Source organism: Electrophorus electricus, chromosome 5, assembly GCF_041902795.1.
Source record: "Electrophorus electricus isolate QZ-2024a chromosome 5, ASM4190279v1, whole genome shotgun sequence".
In the NCBI taxonomy this organism is placed as follows: Eukaryota; Metazoa; Chordata; class Actinopteri; order Gymnotiformes; family Gymnotidae; genus Electrophorus; species Electrophorus electricus.
The window spans coordinates 10,024,047-10,049,615 of NC_137501.1; the positions used below are offsets into that span (position 1 = coordinate 10,024,047).

Consider the following 25,569-nt stretch of genomic DNA (forward strand, 5'->3'; position numbering starts at 1 on the left):
TCATATAAACAAGTCTGTGTATGTGCCAGTTAGTTCAAGAGTCTGGTTTTCAAAACAGCTGACCAATCTGGTAGCTCTGAAATGCCAGCTAACATAAGGTTCCTATTATCATATCATCATCTCAATGTAATTAGGAACTCGCTCAAGTCAGTGTGTCTGGGAGACCTGCAATGGAGAGAAACTGAGGATGAAAAACAACAATAGGGTAAATCTGCTATATGCAACACCAACCATAACAGCCCACAGGAACAAAATTATTACTACTTTATTTTAAATACAGTGCATCAAAAAACAAGTCACTAGAGACAATCAAGAAAACAAAATAAGGTCAACTCCAAGTCAAGTGTAGAGCCAAAAACAGCCAGAGCCAAAAACAAACTCACAAACTTAAACAAAGGGACCAACAATGCAAAACATATCAGCCTCTGAAATTACTTTCACACCAGAGAAAGATGGTTTTCTACCTCTAAACCAGTTGGTGCTGTGAAAAACAAAAGATAATATGATTATTTAGCATAACAAATATGACTCAAACACAACCCTTTGTTACATATACAACTGAGGCCAAACTGTTGCCATTACACTTTCAAATTTTCATATTGCAAGAGTTACAATAAATACACATTATTAACAACTAAAGAGTTTTAACAGGGCTTTTTTTCTGCTTTCTCAGTAGCATTTATTGTTCTATCATGACAATAGTTGTAAAAGTGTTAAAATAGCCTAAGGTCATTCAAATAAACAGCAGCAGCAAATGCATTATTTTATCTGATTCCTTTCAGGGAGGTAAATTTGTAATTATGTCTTGTGTATTTCTCATTTGAAGCTATGTGGACCATGATAACACATGAAGCTTAACTGACAGAACATAGGCTAATCATAACTTACACTGCCATCATAATAATAGTCAGAAAAATCACAATGTTCCCAAAATTGTTCAGCTCTGTTTCTGGCTAATACTAGCAGATCTCCAAAGTCAAACTGCAGATAGACTGAAAAAAGCAGACATCACAAAAACTACCTATAACACAATTTTCAGGAAAATAAAAGTAATGCTCTATATACAGATTATATAAGAGCCTTCAAAAATTCAACCAGTTCACCCAATAAATCACCAAAAAAATAGTAAAACGACAGGGATAATCGTCAGAATGAACACAAAGTATAAACACAATAAAATGGTAAGATTAGGCCTACCATTCTGGATTAACATTTAACAAACAACTCTGTGAAGACTGCAAATAGATCTAATTAATGTCTCTCATGGAATAGCTTGTTGTGTCTTTGAATATGAAACATGGGCTTATGTTCATTCACAAATGTGAGCTCATGACATGGTATTCTCAGAAGTCAGTGTAAGAACAGGGAGAAAGCAGAGTATCCATCTTTGTCTAGTGCTCCAGGGGAGATTATGTGGCTCAGAGATAAGAAGATTTCTCTGCTCCACTTACCCACTACGCCCATAGAAATAGAATGCTTCCCACTACAGTGTACAACACTCCCAATATATGCAGCACACGATCCTGATTTATTTTAACATGAGTGTACAAGAAAATATGCAGTATGAATATGACAATGTGCTTTTAAAAGTGATGTTCTATGTGCCTTTAAAAGTGATGTTCATTAATTGGTTAAGAGTCCAAGTCCCTGAAATAGACTATCACTTACTAATTTGCTTGTTACTGTTAATGTTCTCCTTAACAGTAATTGTCAGTGACATATAATACTGGCCATATATGAGGAATGAAATTACTATGCATAGGCCTATAATTGAGTGTGTCCAAGATTGAGGATTGACCACACAGAAAAAAAATCAACAGGCTATCCTTATATAATGCACGTCCATTTCTCGAAAAAACATGGCAAATGCTTTGAGACTGAAGTACGATGGAATTAGCAACCAAAAAAATAGCCAATACATGAAGGACTGGTTTAACACCACTTCGATAATAACATGTAAGAATATTTAACTAGCTACAGTTTGATTTAAACTAGGTGAGTGACAAATGTGGTAATAGAAACGTATAAGAATTAAGATAATTAAGTAATTTAGGATCGTATTCCTAGCCTAATAGAGAACCAGACGTGTCTCACTTCTAACGGTTTTAATTTGTTCAAATAAACCAGCAGAATACTTGAAATCAAACATAGGAAAGATAAAAGCCAATGAAACCATCACACCTGAAACGTAGCCGAGCTGTTCAACAGAATACAGTATTACTTTAGTATATATAAGTTACAGAAATGTTTTCTACCTTACGTTTTTTTACTGTTTCATCTTCACCTATGACTCCAAACAGCGACTTCGCTGACAGCCGACTGGCACGTTGTTTTAACCGTGAAAAATTTCTGGTTTCATGAGTTCGATAATCCGCGAAGCAACAGTCGATGTGAAAAGATTTTTAAACGCTTTAGCAATTAGATATAAACCTTTCATCAGCTCTTCGCTGCGTTATTCTAAACTCTATAACCGCTTTTTTTCCACGGTGTGTCTGCTGAAGGCGACAAGGACTTGTGGAAAGGCTGGCGGGCTCCTCTGTCCTTGGTTCTCTCGCACACGCACACAGTTTGAGCGCTGCAAGATTTTCTAATGCGGACGCTTATGTTACTAACACAAAAAATCCTTTGTAGCATATCTTCACCTTTTTCAGAAGCACATTCCAACTTGAGTTTGCTCAACAAGCGGTTTATCGGAACTACAGTGTCAGATTATATTCTTTCCTTGGCCCGCCCCTTCCCATGACCAGTAGTCTGAGAGTCTTTTCATCTGGCAATGATGTACACATAATGGACATAAATTTCTCAGGGCTCAGTAGAACGTATCCCATGAACTGTTTCAACTTTACGTGCTCATAGAAAATCATATAATATTTGAATTATGTTTCCGAAGAGTGGGATAACTGCTTTTGAGCAACTAAGCCCTGAAAGTATAATGTGCCTTAGATTGCACGCACTTGATATTCTCATTAAAAAAAAGATACATTTCCTTGAACACGTTCTTCATCCTGTTGATCTGTTATATTCTTCCAAAGACCATAACACTCCCACAGTGTACCAAAGGGCTCTCTAAATCTTAACTCCAAAAGTAATAAACTTTTTATAACTTCTTAGGGTCATTTAATCACATGCTGGGGTCATTCATTATCGAGCATGCTATAAAATGACACGCCAAATAATAGAACATTATATTTTATGTAATTAAAATGAACATTTAACATGTGTAAAAGATCTAGGATATTGGGAACTAAAAGTGAAGGCTCATAGCTGTCACTGAACTATAGCAGAATGTTTTTTTCTTGCATCCTGTTACTTCCTGTTTTGAGTATGACAAGCCATGTAACCAGACATGTGACCAATAATAACTTAGTAGCATAAAGGACATGTCAAAATATTACTTTGTGTAGCTATATGATTTTCCTGAAGGAACAAACTGTTAATAAAAACAAATAAATAAAGATGCCTATATATGAGCTATCCCAGATTTCTTCCTATGTTGCCATCTATCTGAATTGTATGTACTGCAGATTCTGAGGAATAACAAAAGTTATGACGAGTTATCCATCAAGCAGGTATCACGATGCTCAACTCGATCTTCAGATTTCCACTTTATCACTTCTTTATGAAAATCAGGTTCCACACTATGGGAAATGTAAGTAGGATTGCACAAATAAGCTTTATCAACAAACAAGGTTTAAGTTAGGCTTTGGAAGGGAAATAGCAATGCAAGGGTGTTTCAGGTTTGTTGAGGGATGTTTCCTTCAGTTGTAACCACAGCTGCATTCTTAGCTGGTGAGGTGAACAACACGATTTTTTCTGAGTTTATGATAGTGGCAAGTCAGAGAGAGGGACACTTAAAACCTGTATTTTCAGACAATTTATCAGAAAGAATGTTTCTGTCTGTCTGTCTCTCTGTCTGTCTGTCTGTCTGTCTGTCTGTCTCTCTCTCTCTCTCTCTCTCTCTCTCTCTCTCTCTCATAACAAAACTAGACTGCAACTGAAAAGAAGAAAATACCCTTTACCATATTTTACTATTTAGGCCAGAGGAGACTCTGCTTAAGAGAATTAAATTACATCAACAAACAAATATCACAAATGTCTTTGCTCTCCACTGATTTAATTTCCATAAGCGGCACCTGAGTTTCCACTGGCTGGCTGTCTCCTGCCAAAGTCTCTTTTCATTACACAGGACATCTGAGCTCTGGCGTCTGTCTGGGCACACATTCTTCACATAACTGAAGTTTTGTGGGGAAATGTCCTAAAGACACTAACATCATTCACAACCCATACCCGCTCTGAGAAGACGAGGAAGTGTACTCGAATGGTACTAGAATATACAGAGTGGTCCATAAGTAGCATGACCACATTGATTATAACAGGACTTGAACTGACTATTAGGCTTTCTTTCATGGATATTAAGCTTTAATGTAAGTATATTTCCTTCTATATTGAATGAAGAATATCACAGAGGGAATGATTTCTGGATTTGTTCAAAGTTCAACATAAATTGGCTAAAACCCAAGGCAAAAACAATTTTCATTATGTGATATCAACTAGGCTAATGGTTTAGTTTAAAGAAAAATTACAGTGACCATTTTTTAGAGCCATGATCACATGATTTCATTTGAATGTTCTAAATTTAATGTCTGGAGAAAACCAAGTCACTTTGAATATTACTTCAAATATTTGAAAATACTTTTGCGTTGCTGCCATCTTGTGGACAAAAAACTATTAGTGACTACTACGGATACGCTGTTCCAATGTACAGTAATAAACATGATATGCCTTGCAACAACAGATGTAACAAAATGTAAAGTAACTACATATTTTAGATGATGTCAGAACTGATCACATACTAGAGATCAGCTCTAGAAGGAAAAGGTGCACAGGATTATTTTTGCTTCAATCGTAATAATCACCTCTGCATGAGACCACGTCTAAATAACTGAACTTCACTCCTGTGACATCAGAGATTACACCCTTTACTCAAATAAACAACTAAACCTAGTGTCAGAAGAAAACATAATTTGAAAAACACAAAGGTGTCTGAACACCTGTCAGTGTGTCTGACCAGACTGCAACTGAGCCTCAGGAGCGGCAGTGTTGACCTGTGCATGTCCTTATATCGGCAGTCAGCAACATCATGGCCTCTTCCACGTTCTGTTGCCCCTGCTGCCTGCTTTCTACAGCCTTGCTTTAGTGGACATTGATTACAAGTGCCACATAGCCAAACATGTTGGAACATAGAAGACGGGTGAAGGTGGGGATATTAGGATTGCCCTGCCCAAATCCCCCACCCCAAATGTGGCCAGGAAGTTTTGTGGAGCTTTCCTGCTTATTTCTACAGTGAGGTCCTATGTACACTACAATAAGTATGCCATGAGGTACAGTCATGAATAAGCAAACCGCCATGTGGCAGTAAGGCCCTTCTTTGTGGAACTCAAAACAGGAATTTATACAACATATACAAAGGGCTGTCAGGAGCACAAAGCATCAGGTGTGTGAGTGTGTAAAAAAAAAAGTGAAAGTAAAGCGACCTTGAGTTTGAGAAAGGCACTATATAAATGCAACTAATAATAATAATAATAATAATAATAATAATAATAAAAAAGCTATTCACTGACCAACATATATAAAGCCTACTTCTGCCCTCAGGCATTACACAGCATAGAAACAATGAACATGAGCAGAAGCATCAGCTTCTAGTCCTTGCCTAAACTCTGCTGAGCTATATGCACACTCCTGTATAATCAAGACTGCTTTGCTTTTTTGTACAATGAAACTCTGTTACAGCTATTACAATACTGCACTACTGTCACTCTATGACAGTTTGATGCTAACCACGACAAGCTAAAGCATCTGTTAGCTATGCAAATTGTTTGGTGTTCTACATCTACACTATAACCGGGTGGAATAAATTCACTGACCACTGAATATATTTGAGAAGATTTAAATTTTGAGGGGTTTTTTTATTTCTTTTATTTTCTCCCATTTTTCCCTATTTTAGTCATAGCCAATTCCCAACCACTACACAGCTTTCCACGATTACTCCACAGCTGCCAAGCAAGGAAGGTGAAGGCTGTCACATTCTTCTTCCGAGACACATGCTTTTTCAAATTACCACACGTACAAGGCCGGGGGGAGGTGACAAAACACATTCGGAGGATGGGGTTATCCACCCTTTCTTAATGCATGAGCTCACAGATGCCCATGATTGGTTAGTCTCAATCTGATTGACAGTGGAGAGAGAGAGTATGCCATCCCTCCCTCTCTAACAGCACAGCCAATTTTGATTTCTCAGGCTGTCAGCTATGGATGGCTGTGGCATCATTTGGATTCAAAGACGACACTGAAATTCATTAAAACTGGTGAGCCTTAACTGTAGACAGTGTTAATATACCAATAATATGAACTATAACTTTTGAAATGAGGAATGCACAGAGAGCACTGGATACTGTGCAATAATAGTGTCAGTTCAGTTCTTATAATACCACAGCCTTAATTCCATATGAATGCTTTGACCACTGTACCACAACTTTTTATTAGAACATTTTTGGTTAGAAACTTTTGTAACCTTTTCGATTACAAAAAGCAACAAACCATGGATGCTGAGAAGCCACTGTTCAATCAAAGAACTGTCAACTCTTTTACTAGCCCGTAGCTTTTCATGTGAATCAACTCATATCTTCCACTGTGGGAACGTCTCCTTGATGTACCACATTTCAGATGAGTTACGGTTTGGTTCTCTGTAAGCCATGGGAAAAGTGCAAAGTCAGGCTTCACTTATGCCAGGGAGACTATGGCAAGCATAGCCCTTAGTTATCCATGGTAAAGATGCTTACCACTATGAGTTGGCCCACAGAGGGAAGACGCAGACAGGAACAGAATTAGAGTTCAAAGCAAACAAAGAATACAAGGGCTAACTTACAGAAGGGGCTTTGACACTGAAAGCAGGCAGATCTCACTAGTCTCCATGTTACTAGAGGTGACACTTGGGTATAAGGTTAAAATCTATTTGCAGTGGACTTGGGATTGTGGTTTTGAGAGGACAGATAAATTGATTGATGGTATGCAATTAAAATCACTATGGCGCAATGGCACAGTATATGTCTATAAAAACTAATTATGACAGAAACTGAGACTGACAATTGAGAATCATTGTAGTGGGAACCTTAATTTAATTGTCACCTTGATTCTAAAGTGCCTCCTGCCAGATATTTGTGGTTAATTTCAGACTACATCCAAGATCTTTGGAAAATTCTTTTAAAACAGCTCTTAAATGAGCAGCAGACTGTACAGAACCTGTTTGATCCAGTGTTTGTGGTTTGACATTTCTTAAACAGATTGAGCCTTAAAACATTTTCTGACAATTTCTCTGAATTCAGAACTCCAATTTATGGAAAAATGTGTCATGGCTCCTATAGTGTTTTTCTAACTGTATCATTCCCACCCTCATAAAGCCTTCTCCCACTGACCATGTGGAGAACACTTTGCATTGCCTGGAGGAGTGCCACTGAGCCATTTTCCACAGACAGATGCTGAGCCAGGCTATAAAAAAAGGGAAAGTCATCCAAAACTACAAGAAGACACATTAAACTTTTCTGGAAATTTCTTTTAAGGCCCTTTTTTGTACTGAAAGTATTAACATGAAAAGCACTTGATTCAGCTCAGCACCTTTGAACATTTTACAACCAGGCAGAGTTCTTTCTAGCCCCAAGGCTCACTCATGTCAAACCTATGGGACCGAGCACCTACAGCGCTAGCTACCCATTATAGACCTCCACTTCAACTCAGGGAACAGTGAAGGCAGGGCTGCAAGTATCCACTTCTGTGGTAGTGCTGAAGGATTCATCCAAGGCCAACTCTGTATTTGGTAGTTCTGACAGCCACTGGCACAGGTAAGATGAGAGGAGAGTCTGGTGAAAGGAACTGATTCCTGTGGTCAGACCTTGGATTTCCTGCTTAGACCAGGTTCATTTTTGTCCAGTCTCAAATGTCACTGCCTGTGATATCCTGATCTAATTTCAGATGTGAGAATCTGTGGTATTAAACAATCTCTGTTAGTTTTTTAATCCTTGCCACCTGTAAAGTCAAACAATGCTGTCTAATTTACACACATCAGCCTATTATGTATAAAATAAAAATTATTCATTGTTTAACTTGTACTTTGTAATGCTTTACTGCGGTTGAAGAGGCTAGCTATTTTTCTGAGCACAGCAGTCCATTAGGATATCCTGATCTTGTAAAGGCTGTAATTTGATCACTGTTTTAAGTTTCAAATTCTCAGGGACCTGAGCTACAATAGCTTAACCTCAACGAGCACCAAACTGGAAACTAGAAGGAAATATAATACTTATCTTTTTCACATCCACCACACTAAATGCGTTTATGGCTACTTTTCCTCTGCAAATCTTTTTTGACCCCACCAGTGCTCCTAATATACATCTTCTAATGTGCTCTTCTTTTGACAGTAATCAGTCTACACTGCGTGCACGATTATTAGGCTATGGAGGATTCTTATCTTATTATTTCTATGTACGTTTTGTAAGGGTTGGTGCCAGGCCAAGGCCCCCTCCGGCCACCAGAGGGAGGCCTTGAGTCAGGCACGCCACTAATTAGGCTTAACACCCAACAGCTGGGCTAGGCCTATATAAGCCCAGTGACCCAGTCCCTTAGTGCTGGGTCTTTGACAAAGTTCTAAACCAAGTGCCTAGCTGGTAACTTTAGGTATTGAGGTATGTGTTTTTACACATCCCTTCCTCTCTCCAGTTTTTCCCCTTTGTGCTACACCTTACTTCTGTGCTGCGAGGGTGTCTGTGTTTTTACACGTCCCCTCCCCTCTGCAGTTTTCCCCCTCAATTCTGTCTCTCTTCCAAGGCTCCCCTTATCCATTGCAGTTCCTCCCTGTTTTCTGGTTTTGTTTGGGAAGTTTTAGTTTGGTTTTCCCAAGGGCATCAGGGCTGCCATTCTTCCCGTGGCATCTTTGGTTCTTCCTTTTCCCACGCTCGGCGTGGTGTTTAGTTATTTTTTCTCCTCTAGGTTTGTCGTCCTCCATTCCTTTGAAGGGCGATATACGCACAGGTAGTTTTATAGCTGCCGCAGTCTAGCGGGTATTTGCCTGCCTTGCACCAATGTGGCTGGGGTTCAAATCCCCTTTGGTTATTTACTTTTCTTGTTTACCTGTTCCACGATCTAACTGTTCTGCACAGGGGCCCACCATTAGAGCATAGTTTCTCACCCAATAGGCTATCGGGGTCATCACGTAGCTGACCTGGGTTCAAGCCCACCTTATACATTTTCCAATGCCAAACTGTATAAACTTGAATGAGAGGGTTTGGTCTAAAGTGATAAACACCTTAAATGAAGGCATGCTTATTTATTAGACTGCTTCATTACATCAAGTAAAATGGGCTACAAAAAGAGATTTAACTGACAATAAAAACTAAAAAAATTGTAAAATGCCTTTTTTTTAATTGTAAAACGCAGCACTCTTGAAACAGCTAAACAATTGAGGTGTGACCACCGGACAATTAAACATTTTGTTGCAAACAGGGTTGCAAAAAACATAAGGAGAAGAAAAGGTACAAATGAACTGCAAGGCCTGACAAAAATAAAAAATTATGCTTTCAAGACCTGTTCGGGTTGAACTTGGACTGAAAATCAAATACCAAACCTACTGCCAGTTTCTAGAAGACACTTTCTTGAAGAAATAGTACAGGTTCAGGAGGTAATTTAGCAACATTAAAGAATGCCATTCTCTTTATACAGGATGATGCTTCATCACACACAACCAAGAACTCCACTACTTGGTTAGTTAGGAAAGGCCTCAAAGATGACCAATAATAAGAACTTGTCCCCTTTCCTCACCTGACTTAAATCCTATTAGGAACTTGTGGGCTGTTTTCAAACATTAGGTTTACAGGGAGGGAACACAGAATACCTCTTTAAATAGCTCCACCATTTCACTGCGAGTTATACTGTGTATGGCTATGTATGTGACGAATAAACCAAACTTAAACTTAAACAGCATTTTGGAAGCTGTCGTTGCTGCTTCAGCAAAAGTTGATTGTGAACAACTCAAGAAACTGATGGAATCCGTGGATGGAAGGATCATGGACTTTACTGAAAAGAAGGGAGACTATGTTGGTCACTGAATGTTTGTTTTTGAAAGGCTCAAAATGCTATTTAATGTCTTTTTGGGTTAATTTATTACACGTATATTCTCAGTTTTTTAAATAAAAGTGTGATTTTTTTTAGTTTAGTTGCTTAATAATTCTGCACACTTATGTATTTTCCTGAGAAAGAAAAAACCCTCACTTTTCCTTTGTAACACTGTAACATTCCTTTGTAAATACCATTTTGAAATAACTGAGAGCACTCTATTCGTTCAACAAAATCCTGAGGAATAAAATTTGCCTAATAATTATGCTCTCAGTGTAATAACCCACAAATGACATTCATATGTCACAGAATTGATGAGATTTTCTTTTCCAGTAGCAAGACATCATGATGTCATGATTGTCGCGCTTGGTTTTCGCGTCTTTCTGTCCCCTTTATGCAGCTGCCCTGTTGTGTCTCCCTCAGAGATATATTACGACTTGCAGCTTTTCCTTTGCCATGAGAGCTTGATATGTCTGTGATAACAGCTGCATTTCTTGGTCAAAATCTTGTGCCCCTCCCTGGAACCTCCTCCCTTCCCCGCATCGTCTCATCCGCCTGTTCGCATGGATGGCGAGACTGGTTTGGACCGCTGCGAGAGCAGACTCTGTGGCCTATTCAGGAACACTTCCCATTGTTAATCAGCAAAGCATACACTGCCTAATTACAGAGTACAACCGCTAAGGACAAAACACACTAACCAAGCAACTGTGGGCACATTGTTCATACTGGTTAAAGACACAGGGAGATAGGATGCTGCAGTTTATATACACTTGCTGCTGGATCTGCTTGTGGCCATTTTATACTGTTAGCTACATTGTTAATACATTTTGTACAGTTGGCTGTGGATGAGCCAATTAGACAAGCAGGGTAGAACAGTCTGGCCACAAGCAGATGTGTCAGTTCCCATGGTATTCAGTTTTTCACCACCCAATGATTTGGCCACAGTGGTATCTAAGCCCGCGAAGGGGTACCAGACCAGACAAATGAGTTCTTTTGAATTCTATTCCAAGTACAAATTTCTGCTTAGACTACCAATAGGAAACACATGTAATGTGATAGCACATTCCAAAATGTTTTAGTTTTGTGTCCCCATTGTAATGCTACAAATTTTGCGATGATGTCTTGGTAAGATGGGTAGAGAAAAAGTATGGTGCGTCATCTGCATAATGGGTAATAACACCAGTCCCAGCACTACTGAATGAACTGTGATTAATACAGTGAAAAGATCTATGTACCAATTTTTGCCCACGACCCCTGATTCATCACACTGGGACTCTTGGCAGCACTAATGAGGGCAGACAGCTTCTCCAGATGGAAAGCCAGATCTGAGTGACCAAAGGCTGTCTACGATCTAACACACATATCCTCCTCCGAGCCAGAAGAACTGGGCAGCAATGGGGGCAGAGGCATGTTCTCTGGCCCAGGTTCAATCTCAGTGCCATAAGCTTCTATATGAAGTTCCATCCACCTATGTCAGGGAACATGTCTGTGCAAGATACAGTATGTCTGATGGCAAAGGTCACAGAAACAAGATTGTAGTGTCATAACAGAGTCTAAAGTATCTCTGATGTATTGCTTAAATATTTAATGACAGCAAATGTACAACAGGAACTGAGTGGAAATCCAGGTTAAAGGGAAGTTTCTGAACCCATAAATTCTACAAAGGGTCATCAAAACCACAAACAAAACCTCCACAATGAGAAAAACCATGCTAGGTTGATTTACATTCTTGTAAAAAGGTACAGTACTTTCTCAATTCAATAAAAAGTTAGTAAATTTTCATTTTTCAGAATGCATACTAAATAGTTTCATCATACAGGCAAATTATCCATATAAGCTAAAGCCTTTCCAAAGGTCAACACCCATGCAGGGCACAGTTCTGCAAAGTATCCCTCCTTACAAAGCACCAACGCATGTGGAGACCATAGAGTTCAAGGCAACATACTCGATTCTCGATACTAGATCACCCCCAAGGGTCCTACCTGGCTCCAGTTACATCCACCCCGACCATCAGTTGCCCGTTGAGGGACAGCAGCTCATCTCGCAGCTTGATGTCCCCACAGCGCGCTGCCGGGCTTCTCTTCTTCACCTCCATCACCCAGATGCAACCCACATCCAGCACAGGTCCCTGGTCACCTTTCCTGCGCCTCCGCCGGCTCTTCTTCTTGCCCTCAGGGTCCCCGAAGATGGGGATGTTACCGAAGCTGAGGCCAAACTCAGGCCCATCTCCATCAGCCTTGCTGATGTACACTGCCCTTACCTCCACGTCCACCTCCTCTCTGGATGTGCTGCCATTGCACGGAGGACCCTCGCAGTCGGTAAAGTTCAGCTGGATGTATTCAACCAGCTTTCGGATGGCAGCCCGACATGGGCCGATGCTGCCTGCGTCGGTGCCTGGCTCTCCCTCCGGGTCCTGGTCTATGTTATGAGCCCTCAGCCAGCTCTCCAGCAGGGGCAGGTAGCTCAGCGCATTCTCTTGGGTGATGGGCATCCTGACTGCTGGTACTGTCCCTGCCTGGGCCTCCTCCTCATGGTGGGCTGAGGTTGCCCCAGTCCACCCCACCCCAACTCCCGTCTCTGGGGTTGCCGACAGCGGCACGGGATCAGATACACAAAAGCTGGCTTGCCTCCATCTCGGCCTGGCTCGCTATGAAATGCGGCGCCCCTTGGACTCTAGACCTACAGCGCTGACATCCCCTGGTGTTACGTTTGGCCTATGGAGGGCCATGATGTCATTCAAAAACACAAAGGCAGAGGAGAAGATGAAGGGGATAGCTTTTTACGCTACAAGGGGTAACCAGAGAAAACGTGCCATTGGCCAGTCTGCAAGGTTTGTTCCAAATCCAATTTCCAGTGCAGAAAAAGCAGAAATCATAGGAGCGCTGGAAATAGGGGACTTAGAGCCTGACTTCCAGGCATTTCAAATATTCACCTAAAAAGGGGAAGATTGAATCTTGATTAGAACACATAGAAAGACACTCTATGATGTGACAGGCATTTCCTTTCTTTACCTATTTAATCAGCTTGACTTTGTAGATGTTAATCTGACAATAAATGCACAACCCACTGGCCAGATGTTACCATGGTGCAACTGAAGCTCTTTTTTTAGTGAACCACATTTCTGACATTTTTAAGTATACACTGTTGGCTGTGACCACAATAAAATTACTACTTTAGATTTGGTCTCAAAATAGCATGAACTTGTGGTTCAGAAAAGCTACATATACACAACTCAAGCTTACACATGTGCTTTGCCTGCAATCAAATACTTGGTAAAGGAATATTAATGTGACTTTTACAAGGTAATTGAAAAAGTTTCAATATTGCACATCAGCTATACATTAGCACTGAATTATCATTCAGAATTATTAAGCACAATTATTCAGAGTAAAATTTGTAAGATATATAGATAGATAAAAAGACACATGTAAAACACACAAGTATCTAGTAGTAACCCATCCATTACTCACAGTAACCTACAATAGTCAATACCCATGTAATGTTCAATACCTATGTACAATGCCCTCAGTGACTCAAATCCAAATATCTAATGATTCATGAAGTCATGCGGTCAAAATGAGGCAAGAGACTTCTATTGAAACAATAAAAAGTACAACAGTTCTTAGATGGGCATTCATGGCAATTCAGTGAATCAAAAAGCTCTGTGTTAAAGCATACTTTGTTCACACATACTTTACTGTACTGTTTCCCCCACTTTATCCACCATTTCCATTCAAGAGCTAAACGCTGAGTCTCATGCTGCAGCATCCTGTCCCGGTGACACTGAGGGTCTACACGGCCCAGACTCACCCTCAGATCTTTAATCTAATAGGATTAGCATTTCCCCCCTCTCCTGTCACTTAAAACCACAATGGCCACCCTCATATCACCACTTCACTCCTTGTGTGTTCAAGGCTAACGGATATGTTGAAACTATTTTAAAATAATCACCTCATTCATTGCTATTCATGATTGATGGAGGATTATTCCCTGTGGTCCCAGACACTGAAGTGTTTGCGAACATGCAGAGGCTAACAGCATTGAAAAGAGCCCCTGCCAATAATAACATCCTCCTCAACACTCTGCCGCCCCCCCCCAACCTGCCCCCCACCCTCAACAACCTATGCTCCCCCACCACCACCTTCCCAATGGCTGGCAACTGTTTTCCACTGAACAGAGAAACCAAGAACAGTGACTAAAGCTGAAATCAACACTTTTTGCTTGGTCCCACTCATTGATATTCACCTCAAAGTCCACGTCTGTTTAGTATTATCCTGCAAACAGAACCAATGGAGGAAAGCCAGAATGGCACATGACTGTGTCACTGCACCACTTTTGAAGACTTTTTCTCAACACCTAAGAGAAAGCACAAGTGACACATTGAGTTCTACTAAGTGCTGTGCACTTTTGCTTCCTGGGTAATGTAAATAGTGCTCTACAACTGTAGTTAAGGTAAGAAGATTTGGGCCACCTGTATACACAAATCAAAGAATGTTATGAAAAGACATATCAAAGGCACAAAATACACTGTAAAGTCAGCAACTGTATGATGAAATGGAAAAAGAACCTAATTACCAAAAATAAAAAATATGTTTGATGTTGAGATAACAATGAGCAATATCAGCTTGGACTGGTTCACAAAGGAAGAAGGAGTATAAGTGAATTTAATTACCCTCTGGAAGGAAGGGGGAGTCAAAGGAAACACTCAGAAACATGCAACAATGACCTCTGTTAGGAACATTACTATTTGTGCTTTAGACTGACAAAAAACAGTGATGCAGCTTTCTCTTCTGCATTAGGGTTACATTTCAAAAAATACCTTTCCTGCTGCCTTTTTTGATTCAGTCCACACAGTGAGGTAATGGAAGTTAAAAATAAAACTGATGACATGATCCCAGCAAGTATGAAGAAGCAAATGTCCTGAGTCTTGCTGAGGAACCAAAGTACAGCATGTATGACTCCAACAATGGCCGGTCCAAGAGTGTCAGCCACACAGCGAGGGTGGTCTTTCACAAGCACTTGTTTTTTTTCATTAAAGGTAGGTTGTTGAATATTCCTGCCACTGACCAGAATGTGCTAGCTGGATTTCTTTTCATTGATACTGAGCTTTGTGGTTGTTGAAAAACATAAGGTCTACTCCAAAACTAGCACGGACCAATAACAACTTGGAGGGCAACTGTGGGAGTTTACTTTGAGTTTTCTAAAGTAGGCCTCTTGAAACCCTGACTAATGATAGAGAACGTGACCAAGGGAGGGGGTTTGCGGCGGGCTCTTAAATCACCCTACAGGGTTCTGCCCTTGAGTCAACTTGTCACCACTACATAATCTACATTGTCATAACGGGTTGGCTCAAGCTTTGATGTCATCTCCCTTTTGATCTCACAAATGTCTTTCTCAGTTACAAAAGTAATAGGTTTCATTGTTACCAGAGTTGCTAGAATACAAAATATAATTTATATAGCTTTGTTTATATAGCTTTGTCTGACAAGATAATGTTCATATCTGTAAGTCTTATGTACAACCAAGCCCATTTCTATTGCAACACAGAATGTGTTATTTTATTAATAACAGGCATAAAACAGAAAACTAGTTGCTCACCCAAAAATATACTTATTGAGCAACAAATCATTGTGCCTAAGTAAACATAATACAATTGGGTCTGCAACTAGTGTTTTGAAAACACTAATCAAATTCAGTTAACTCACACTATTGTCTATAAGGCCAGGAACAAGTGATAAGTGTTGGAGTATTTCAGTGAATGAGTATTACATTTATGTCAGTAGGTTGAGGGATGTGGCAGGGTGACAGAGGGGGATAGCTATGTTAGGTTAGAGGAAAACCCTAGCTCTGGTTGCTAATGGCAGTGGTACAGATGGCTCTGGCATGAATTGACATCAATCTGCTCAAGACATGGTGCGTTAATCCCATGCTGTCATGATTGTGGGGTGGGGGGAGGGGGAGGGGGTAGTTGAAGGAGACCCTCAGGATTCCCCAAACTACAGAAACTAGGTTGGAAACAGGTGGAAAGGTACCTGCCCTAGGCGGAATTGCCTCAGGTTAACACTTGCATTAATCATGCCCCCCACTTGCTAAAGACTTCCAAAGCCTGGGCGTGAACTGTTAATTGATAATGATGTTTTTAAAGCCGAAGGAGTTCCACGCGCAAAAACACTAAGAATGAATGACAATTAGGGGAGAGCAGTTAGCATGACTGTATTTACAAGATGCTAACTGGCTGTTAGTAACTTTCCTCCACTTTTAGCATCATCATTTTTGAATGAGCTCCATCGTTGTCCTGGAACTTCTATGGCTGATTCAACAGTATTTCCCCTACATGTGAAGTGGTGCATAAAATCAGAAACGCATCCCAGAATCACAGGAATTAATGCAGTGTTCCGGGACAATAGTTTAAGATCACTGTGTCACTTCTGGGTGGTCAAGACATGGTGATGGAAATGTTCATCCAGTGAAAATCATCAGTGTCAAGGATTATTTCCAAGTCTCCAACTATGTGTTAGACACCCAATTCAATTCAAAAGATGAATGCATGTGTCAAGTTGTATCTTGACATTAAAGTAATCCGTGTAGAGCAACTATATGCAATTTAAGTAGTGATTGTATTGTAATAATGCATTTTGAGTATACTATAAGACAGTATTTGTGCTATGTACCATTCACAACAAAAGAGCCTTTATGATATCTAAAAACACAGTAACTAAGGATTTAGAGTAACTAAAATCCAAACTGGGTCAGCACAATCTGTTTTGTTAAATGTTATTTTTTGGCTTTCTTTTTCATACAGTGGTTTAGGTGCACGTTGTCCTTGACTTAACCTTTTTCTTTATTCCTTATCATTTGTCACTGATAGTGTCATTGGGACTGTGGGGTCCTGTACAAATATCTACATTAGATGCTAGAAAGCTTTGTTTGATGTGCACTTATTTACAATCACTAGTTTGCACAATCCCTAGTTTCCTTGCTTGTTTGTGTGTGTGTGTGTGTGTGTGTGTGTGTGTGTGTGAGTGTGTGAGAGAGAGAGAGAGAGAGAGGGAGAGCCTGATAGATAAAAAAAAAAAAAGAAAATGAGACAAAACCATAGACACTATGGCATTTAGAACACCTATCAACTCTGTTTCTCTCCTCAATGTTCATCATAGATTATGACACAGGCAGCCATTTGTATTGTCTGCAGAGTCAGCAGAAAGCTAAGAAATATATATAAACTTAAGCAGAAACCATATATTGTGAGCCATTTGGGATGATTTTTTAAATCAATAAATAACTTGGCTAGAACCCAGAACACTTCATAAACAAACAATCAAGCCGCTGATTTTGAACAGGGTTGAGATTAACAGATTGCACAGACAACTGGCAGACATAGTCTCGCATGACCATAAGGCAGTTACGTGACCACTGATGTAATCAGTGTGGACTCTACTGCTAATTCTGCCGTCACGAAGCATACAATTAAAGTGTGGCCTGTTTAAATCACTTTTTTTCCACACACAGGAAATTTTTCATAATACATACCTAAGCAATTGTACTCAAGTCTGATTGCAACATAATTTTTTTTTTATCTAATGCACTAACGAGCAATTAAAGAGGTTGCACCAGTGTCACAGGAATGTGTGAACCATTACTGCAGAAATTTTAACTGTGTTTGTGTTTTGACTATCATTTGAAAATAAAAATTTAAAGGGTTTCTTTTCAGTGTTTTAGTTTTCTATCTAGTCAACAGGAACAAGCATTCTAAGAAGTCCTAAAAATGTGTTGAAAGTACTCAAATTGAAATGAGATTTCATCTTTGTGTGTGTTTGCCCAGACTTCAACAGACCTGAGACCGTGAGGATGAGTGTGATTAACCAGCAGACGACTGATTAGTATGGCGTGTATGGATATCTGAATGGGACCAGGACTGCTGTCTGCACAGCGCAGGCGAGTGTGTTTGGCACCCTTTGTTTTCCACACTGGAGCAGTCTGTGTGCCCCCTCCCCCGTCCAGGGGGCCCATATGGCCAAAGATTACCAAAGCCCCTATTCCAGCCCACATGACACGGCACTACAACCGCACAATATCATACGGAGGCCTCCTCCTTCGGATGGGAATGGAAGATTTAATGGACTGCCAACACAGGAGCCAGCCCTAGAGGCCAAAAGTGAAACAGTTGAGAATGGTGGTAGACAGATAGATGGTTCTAGAGCACATCAAAGGGGGGCATTTCAAATAAAAAGCTCAAAGATCCATTTGACTTTGATTCTGAGTACTTTCTGCCTGTGTAAATAAAATTAAAAAAAAACAGTTTTCTAACTGGAAAAGGAAAGACTGCCGACAAACACTACTTAAAATGTAGTGTTACATAAAATTGTAGTTGCAATAAATAAATCTTCATATACTATAAGACAAAATGCATATTATGTAATACTAAACATCAACACTAAATATCTTTAAAATCACCAGATATGATCACCAAAAAAAATTATTGCTACATCAAAATTAACAATTTTTAAGTAAACAGACTCTTATTTAATGATCTCCACACACACACAAAAAAAATTAAGCATGTTCATAGTGTTATGCTAATTTTCAAATGATGAATGACCTTAACTCCACTCCCCCCACAGCCTTATGCAAATTAAACATTAATTAGCACCCAATGGTTTTCCTTCGCTGTTCACCATATCAAATAGTTCGTATTTGGCCCCTATGGTTACTAAAAGGGTAGAGAGACTCTATACATGCTGGTACCTACTGACACCTACTGCACACCTGCTGACTCAGATTCACAGTGATGGGCACTTGGAAAAAGGAGCTCACTTATTATTTAGGTGCAGTCACTGTTCACATGTGTTGTTCCAGCTGCTTGTGAGTCATAAACTGCTCTGGTCCTAAATAACGTTTTTATGTAGAGTACAGTACTGTCTTGTATTTTTTTCAAAGCAGAAAAACAGGTACTTTTCTTTGGCCTGCTTCACTTAGGGGAGAGATCTAAAGAGTATTACCACTGTAGGAACTTAAATGTTTGTTTTTATATTTAAACTTAGCTGGAGAGTTAGCATGTGATTTTTAGTCCAAGACAAGTAATCCCATTATTAACATTATTGCCATCTTCCACTAATGGAAACCATGATGCCAATCTCAAATTCACAGCGTCTGCTGGCGAAATTGAGCATATGGTCCTCAATGTCTACTGAGCTCATCTCTAGGGGATGATTCGCTAAGCAAACTCCCAACACACTATAACAGTTTGTGGCGTGCTGGAGGGGGGGCTTATTTAAAGCTACAGCTCAACAACCCGTAGGTCCCCTCCTACGGTGAGTGAATGAATTGCTAAAAAATAGCTCCTGCATGGTTTAATGTTCCCCAAGGGGATCTCACCAGCATGAGGACTGGGTTGGGTAGTAGGGAGGACAAAGGAATGGCCCATCAGGACTGGGTTGGGTAGTAGGGAAGGCAAAGAAAGGAATGGCTCATCCTGGAGCAAACGATCAAATGCTGCAAGAGAGGAGCCAAGAGGGGTGGCCTCCAGCTGGGTATGCAAGCGCTGCGGGGGGGTGCCGGGAACAACCGCCAGAAACACACACACAGATGTCAGAGGTGAGACACTGCCAGCCCTTAATCACAGCTCTGAGATCTTAATGGAGACAATGGCAGGCACTTATATTGGGCTCTCATATGTAAATGACAACCAGGGCCGAATGCACACAGTGACATAGTATGTATATATATATATATATATATATATATATATATATATATATATATATATATATATATATATATATATATATATATATATATATATATTTATGTTTCCCAAAGCATCATGGTAAGATATCTCCTCAATGATACTTCTGGGAAATTCATCCCATTGGTGCAACACTATTTTAACAACAGTGTATTAGATTAGTGTGAGAAGAAGTAAGTGTACTGCTCTTTTGTAGACTCAGTACAGAACAATGTTGAATGTAGGAGTGTATATCTATGACATTCTGCTTTTTTCCTTTGTAAATAATACTTATTATTGCTGTAGATAAACATTATTTTTTGTCTTCTGTAATCTTCTTCTAGAGTGGTCATTTCAACAATAACTGATTGGGGCTAAAGAAAAGTCCTTCAGTCTGTTGGTTTTTTTCATATGAACTTATTCATTTTAAATTAGTATCTCTCTCTCACACATACACACACACACACATACACACAAAGATATCAGTGGGGACTTCCTGGTAAAACAAAAGGATAACAAGAGCCTCTCTTGTTTTAACATTTTGAAACACTGAGCCTTCTTGTTAAACTACCTTATTTTGTGCAGTAGTAAAAATTACTGGCCATTACTTTCAGCTCTTATTGATTATTCTGTATTTGGCAAGTTATATTATGAACATTATATAAAGGAAATAAATATATTAAAACGTAATGTGGTGTGCCGCTCTACCTCAGTGTGTGTATGTGTCTATATCCTTGACCCATGACTCTTACTCTGTGTGTGTCTAAATAAATAAACAAAAAATAATAAAATAAATAAAAGACCTTTACAGTCCACTTTGAATGTTCCTACACTGTATACTGAAAGAGGAAGAGATAATACTTCATTTTTTATAATAACTCTTTACAATATATATTTTTACCAGTCTTTGCAAAAAGGAGGAAATACATGGGAAGAATGGGATAATGATAATGAATAATGTGATACTACCATATGATTAAAGGCATCAGTCAAACCTTTCTGTGGCATTCCTTCTGGGTAGATGTTTACCACAAGCAGTGCAAGGCACCATTTAAAAGCCATACATCTATTTATAATATCAGCTGGGTATTTTAGCAAATGATCTGGTTGGTGAAAGTCTTGCCATTACTATGTAGGTCAAAGTGCTAAATACGCTCTGGACAAAACACGAACTTGCTAAACAGACTCACCATCATTATGCTTGCTCAGTTAAGAAAACAAGGCCAGCTAGAAAAATTTGATTCAATGTTGAAAAAGCACCAAGTATTCTGAGAATCTGAGATCCTGCGCTGTAAGTGGACAGGGCAGACAGTGTAAAGCCAGGTGCAAACAGCCTGATCATGGTACTGGTCAAAATGACGGAGGCGCACATCTGGCCGAGTTTGCATTAATCCAGCTTTTAGCAATAAGGGTTAGCTACATCTTGTAAAAGCCAACCCCCCACCTCCCAAAAAGTGTGAATACAATGTCTTTTGTCTACACATTGAATTGCAGCTGTTGCATCTGTTTACTCCGACTCTTTTCTGCTCTTGCTGACCAGCACAGAGACTGCACCTGGAAACTATGTCCTACATGTCAAGACCAAATTGTCTGGTGGTTACTGGTAGCTGAACAGTGCAAGTATGCATGACAAGTTACAGCACTACTGTGGTTGGATTGCATCTGCATCTTTGAAGGTATTCTGTACCCCTTTATATTTTTTGAAGCACCCCAAATGAGATTAAATGCAGGGAGTATGCTTGTGGGGGCACTGTTAGCTGACTCGGCTCCACTTACTGCCAAGTGCAAGCTGGGCAAGAATGTGCCCTGGCACTTTCAAGCTTGACCAGTAACCTCCAGAATCTTCCATTAATAAACAGACCATCTCTGACATAGAACCCGATTCTTCATGCCCCAAAAGGTTGTCTCACTGTCACTTAAACTGTGTCACTTCACACTGTGTGCATTATGCTAGTTCTTCGATTGTTACTTGCAATAGAGAGGAATTGAGGTGTGTGGGATGATGAAGGGCTCATATTTGTCCTGTTGGGTGCTATAAATGAATAAAACACCACTATGTATGTAATGGACACAGGACTAGAGCAGTGAAATAGCTCTGATGCTAGAGAGAGAGAGAGACAAAACCACAAAGAGAACGAGAGCTGCAAAAGACAAGAACACCTTGGCCTGTTCTTTTTCAGAAGTTTGCAATCTCATTCTGCACTAATGTCTGCTTTTCTCCAAACAGCTGGAAAACAACTGGTGGCATGTGTGTCCACGTGGGTGTGAGGGTGTTCTCTACTAGAAAGTCATAGCATTGTTTTATTAAACCCAGGGCAGGAACAATTACTTGGGAAACTGTATGCCATTAGTGTTCAGAATTTCATAAAAGCAATACAACATTTCGGTAACAAGGTATATTAAGGTGAGTTCCGAGAGCAATGCTAATAAAGATTCAGTACTGAGCTACAAAATAGAAGGCAGACATATATATTTAGGATATTAGTGATGATTCATAAGATCATATTATAATAATTACTTTTGCTTTTGAGACAGATTCCACCAAGCATATGTATTTACCAATGTGTACAATATGTGAGCTCAGAGCTAGTCCAGGGCAGTTTGATGAAATTCCTGACATGGTATAAAGAAATGTAAAAAAAAATGTTAAAGCCAACTTAAAACTAGAATCCCGTGTTTCAAAAAGCATTCTTTTGCAATTACACATTGAAGCTGTGTTGAATCATGTTTGCATTGGATTCAAACAGTTTGATCTCCACCTCTATTAAAACACTTCTTCGTGTATTACCCCATGGCAACCATAACATGTACCTGGAATAACATAGCTTAACATATAATTGTATTACAGAGAGGCCTTGGCTTTATAGTGTTTCACTACAGTATCTAAATTCCATATGCCCAGCATCTATGAAGTTTTTTGTGCTTTTCTGGGTTTATGGTTAACATTTTGTAGGACTATAACCCATGACTGAGAGCGCACTTAAGAGCTCGGAGAGCTACATCACAACTCCCTTGCAAACACAGGATGCCAATCCTATTGTACTAAAATTAAAAAATAAATCTAAATAAATCACACACACGGGAACATGGGAAGCCAAAACAATGTGCCTCAGGGAAAGACAACTATTTGATTTTTCCTTTGGAACTTTAAAACACAACTCATTTTCATATACTCACTAATTTCACACTACAGGGAAATATGTAAACATTCTATGAGGTGAATCACTGGCATTCACATGCTCTTTTTAGCACTATAACTTGTTAAATGCCCTGAAAATTAATGGATTTTTTCTACTCTATGCTGTCTGTGTTAATAAAGTCAATGAGTCCAGTCAGTGCACATTAGACTGAGTACAACTAAACAGTTAAGACTGAACAATGCAACACAACAGTATAAACCTAAAACATACATGTTATCAAACCTTTTGCTTACCAGGTGTGGAGCGTTCAAAAAATGCAATAAAGAGTTGTTAGGATACCTTACACCAGCACTAGAGCATCCTCCACAGTACATACCACTCTCCCACACACTGAATTCACTCTCCTTCCCTGCACCCTGTCCATCGTAAGAGTGGGAACTGTACAGATGTGTCCCCTTCGTTCCGAGTATCTGATCCAGAGGAGGCGGGGTCTCCCCACCCACCAACCCCCATGGGGGACGGCCGTGTGCCCACTGCGGTCTGGCTTGGCTCGGACAGAGCTCCCGTTTCCCAGCCTGCCGGCAGTGTGCTGCTCTCTCATTGGACCCTGCTACTCTGCTGCCATACCTCCAGACCTTTTCATTTGTATAGAGCACCCAGACCACTGGTCACTTTTTCCAGCATGTTCACTCTGAGTCCTTTTCTGTGACACCAGTAGCTTCAGGCATTTGGAATTAAGTTTGCAAATGTTTAAATGGGGAACGATTGACTAATGAAAAAATAACAATAAAACCTTAAAATGGTTATAGAGATTAATTCTAAACTACCTATTCTACTATTTAATATAATTTTCTTCATGACTGTCACCATCCTCTGTGCCTGTCCATTGTACTTGTATTTCAAAAAGCACTATAACTATACGAATTCAAGATGGCTCGTAAATTGATATGACTACACTAGATCAATCGCTGCAAACATTGTAGCAAATAAATAAATAAATAAATAAAATCAGGTAGTAACTCAATGGTGCATAGATAATGAACCCCAGCCTTTATGGGAATTACGCTCAACTAGTCCTTAACGACGAAAAAAATTAAGGCATTCATATTAATATAAGTTGATGACCGTCCAGGCCAGAATGTGGCGATTGGACATAAACCACAAAGCGCTCCCGCGCACAAACGGACGGACGCGCGCAAGCTCGCACTGGCAGACGTGTCAAAACAGATGAGGTTAAATTAAAGAAACCGAGAGTCCCTGCAAACACTGCGCTAAACTGTGTCTACAACTGTGCAAAAGTTGAGATCCCGTTATTCCAGAATGAGTCCGCTAGACTCAGCGTAAGAGTTCGTCAGTTCAGATGAACTCGAGCCAGTAAACAAAAGCGCATGTAGCCTACACAAATCAAATGGGTATATTTATCATCCTAAAACACTGTTTACTAATTCTGTCAGTTTCCCCATTTGGTGAGAAATAACCTTAATATGGTTATTCTAGCGACTGCTCACCAGGTTCGTAACCAAACACTGAAAATAATTAGCTAGCAAGCTAGTTATATGAAAACGAAGTTTTAAACTCCTTTTATATGAGCTACTAAATTCCTCTACGGTTTTCTGCTTCTATGTACGAGATGTCTATTTAAATAACACGGTAAAAATCGGCACATTTTCTGGAAACACGAAAGTATCCCCAAGTATCGCGTAGGCCTTTGCCTGTAAGTATTCGACATGAACGCGTATAGTTTCTTTCAATGGTTTTGGTTTACAGATATAGATGTCAGCGTTAGGATCAAAAGTAGTCTAATCACGTTCATTGTTACCTCTCCCGAATACACGGCTGATACTGCTTTCCTGGACGTAGACCTTCAAAGCCAAATCGGTCGAATGCCGAGGACTGCTCTCTTCAAAGCGTTTTGAAATGAACGCGGTCTGAAAGCCCATTCACAGGACTGCCAAAGGAATTCAATGGACACTTTTTACAACTGCAGGACCTAACTCGGGAAGTTTGCGAGTGCCCACTTTATTGTTGTATCCCCTCATTAATCAGTCGTTTAAGTCGTTGGTCTAAATTATCCTGATATGCCGTCAAGAGTAGCCCACTATTTCTCAACACATCGAGGATGCAGTGTAGCTGTATTCCGATCCAAGCAAGCGTGCCATTAGGTGGTAAACGTGTTGGGAGGCGGCGTACGATTATAATTTCTGATTTCAGCCTTCCCCTGTCCAGTCAGAAGTTGGCTCTATTGTAACCGTCCTCGTTACAAGAAAGCTTTACAGCCCCAGTTTACACTGTTGGTATTTGCAATCACAGTTGAAATGAAGCAGAAAAAAAATCACATATTGGTTATTTAGCTATTTATTTAACTTTATATCCATCTATGATGAATCTTATTTAAGAGTAAAAGTAAAAACGCAGATAGTTATATAACCTAAGAAAATGTTAATAAAATCACGGTAGAAGTCACACATTGTGTCTTTAATTAGGATACAGAAAACAGTTCTTAACATGCTTTACTTCTCCCTGCAGATGAAACACTGATGAGACTTT

The 25,569-nt window shown here is 39.8% G+C and overlaps 1 protein-coding gene across 8 annotated transcripts in view; it reads right to left on the minus strand.

Annotated features, from left to right (window-relative positions):
- Positions 1–25,137, minus strand: part of pdzd2 (PDZ domain containing 2) — a 65,162-nt gene extending 40,025 nt beyond the window's left edge. The window contains exons 1-3 of one of the 8 annotated variants that reach the window (XM_081714143.1): positions 24,842–25,137; positions 14,404–14,514; positions 12,141–13,090 (exon numbers count right to left, since the gene is read on the minus strand). In XM_081714143.1, the coding sequence (XP_081570269.1) occupies positions 12,141–12,649 (509 nt within the window). In that variant the 5' untranslated portion in view covers positions 12,650–13,090; positions 14,404–14,514; positions 24,842–25,137. Of the gene's footprint in view, positions 1–2,255; positions 2,698–12,140; positions 13,091–14,403; positions 14,515–14,977; positions 14,993–23,315; positions 23,527–24,841 lie in introns of those variants that run through there. The other 7 variants (XM_035530017.2, XM_081714142.1, XM_081714141.1 and 4 more) reach the window with 7 other exon arrangements.
- Positions 25,138–25,569: the final 432 nt, after the last annotated feature.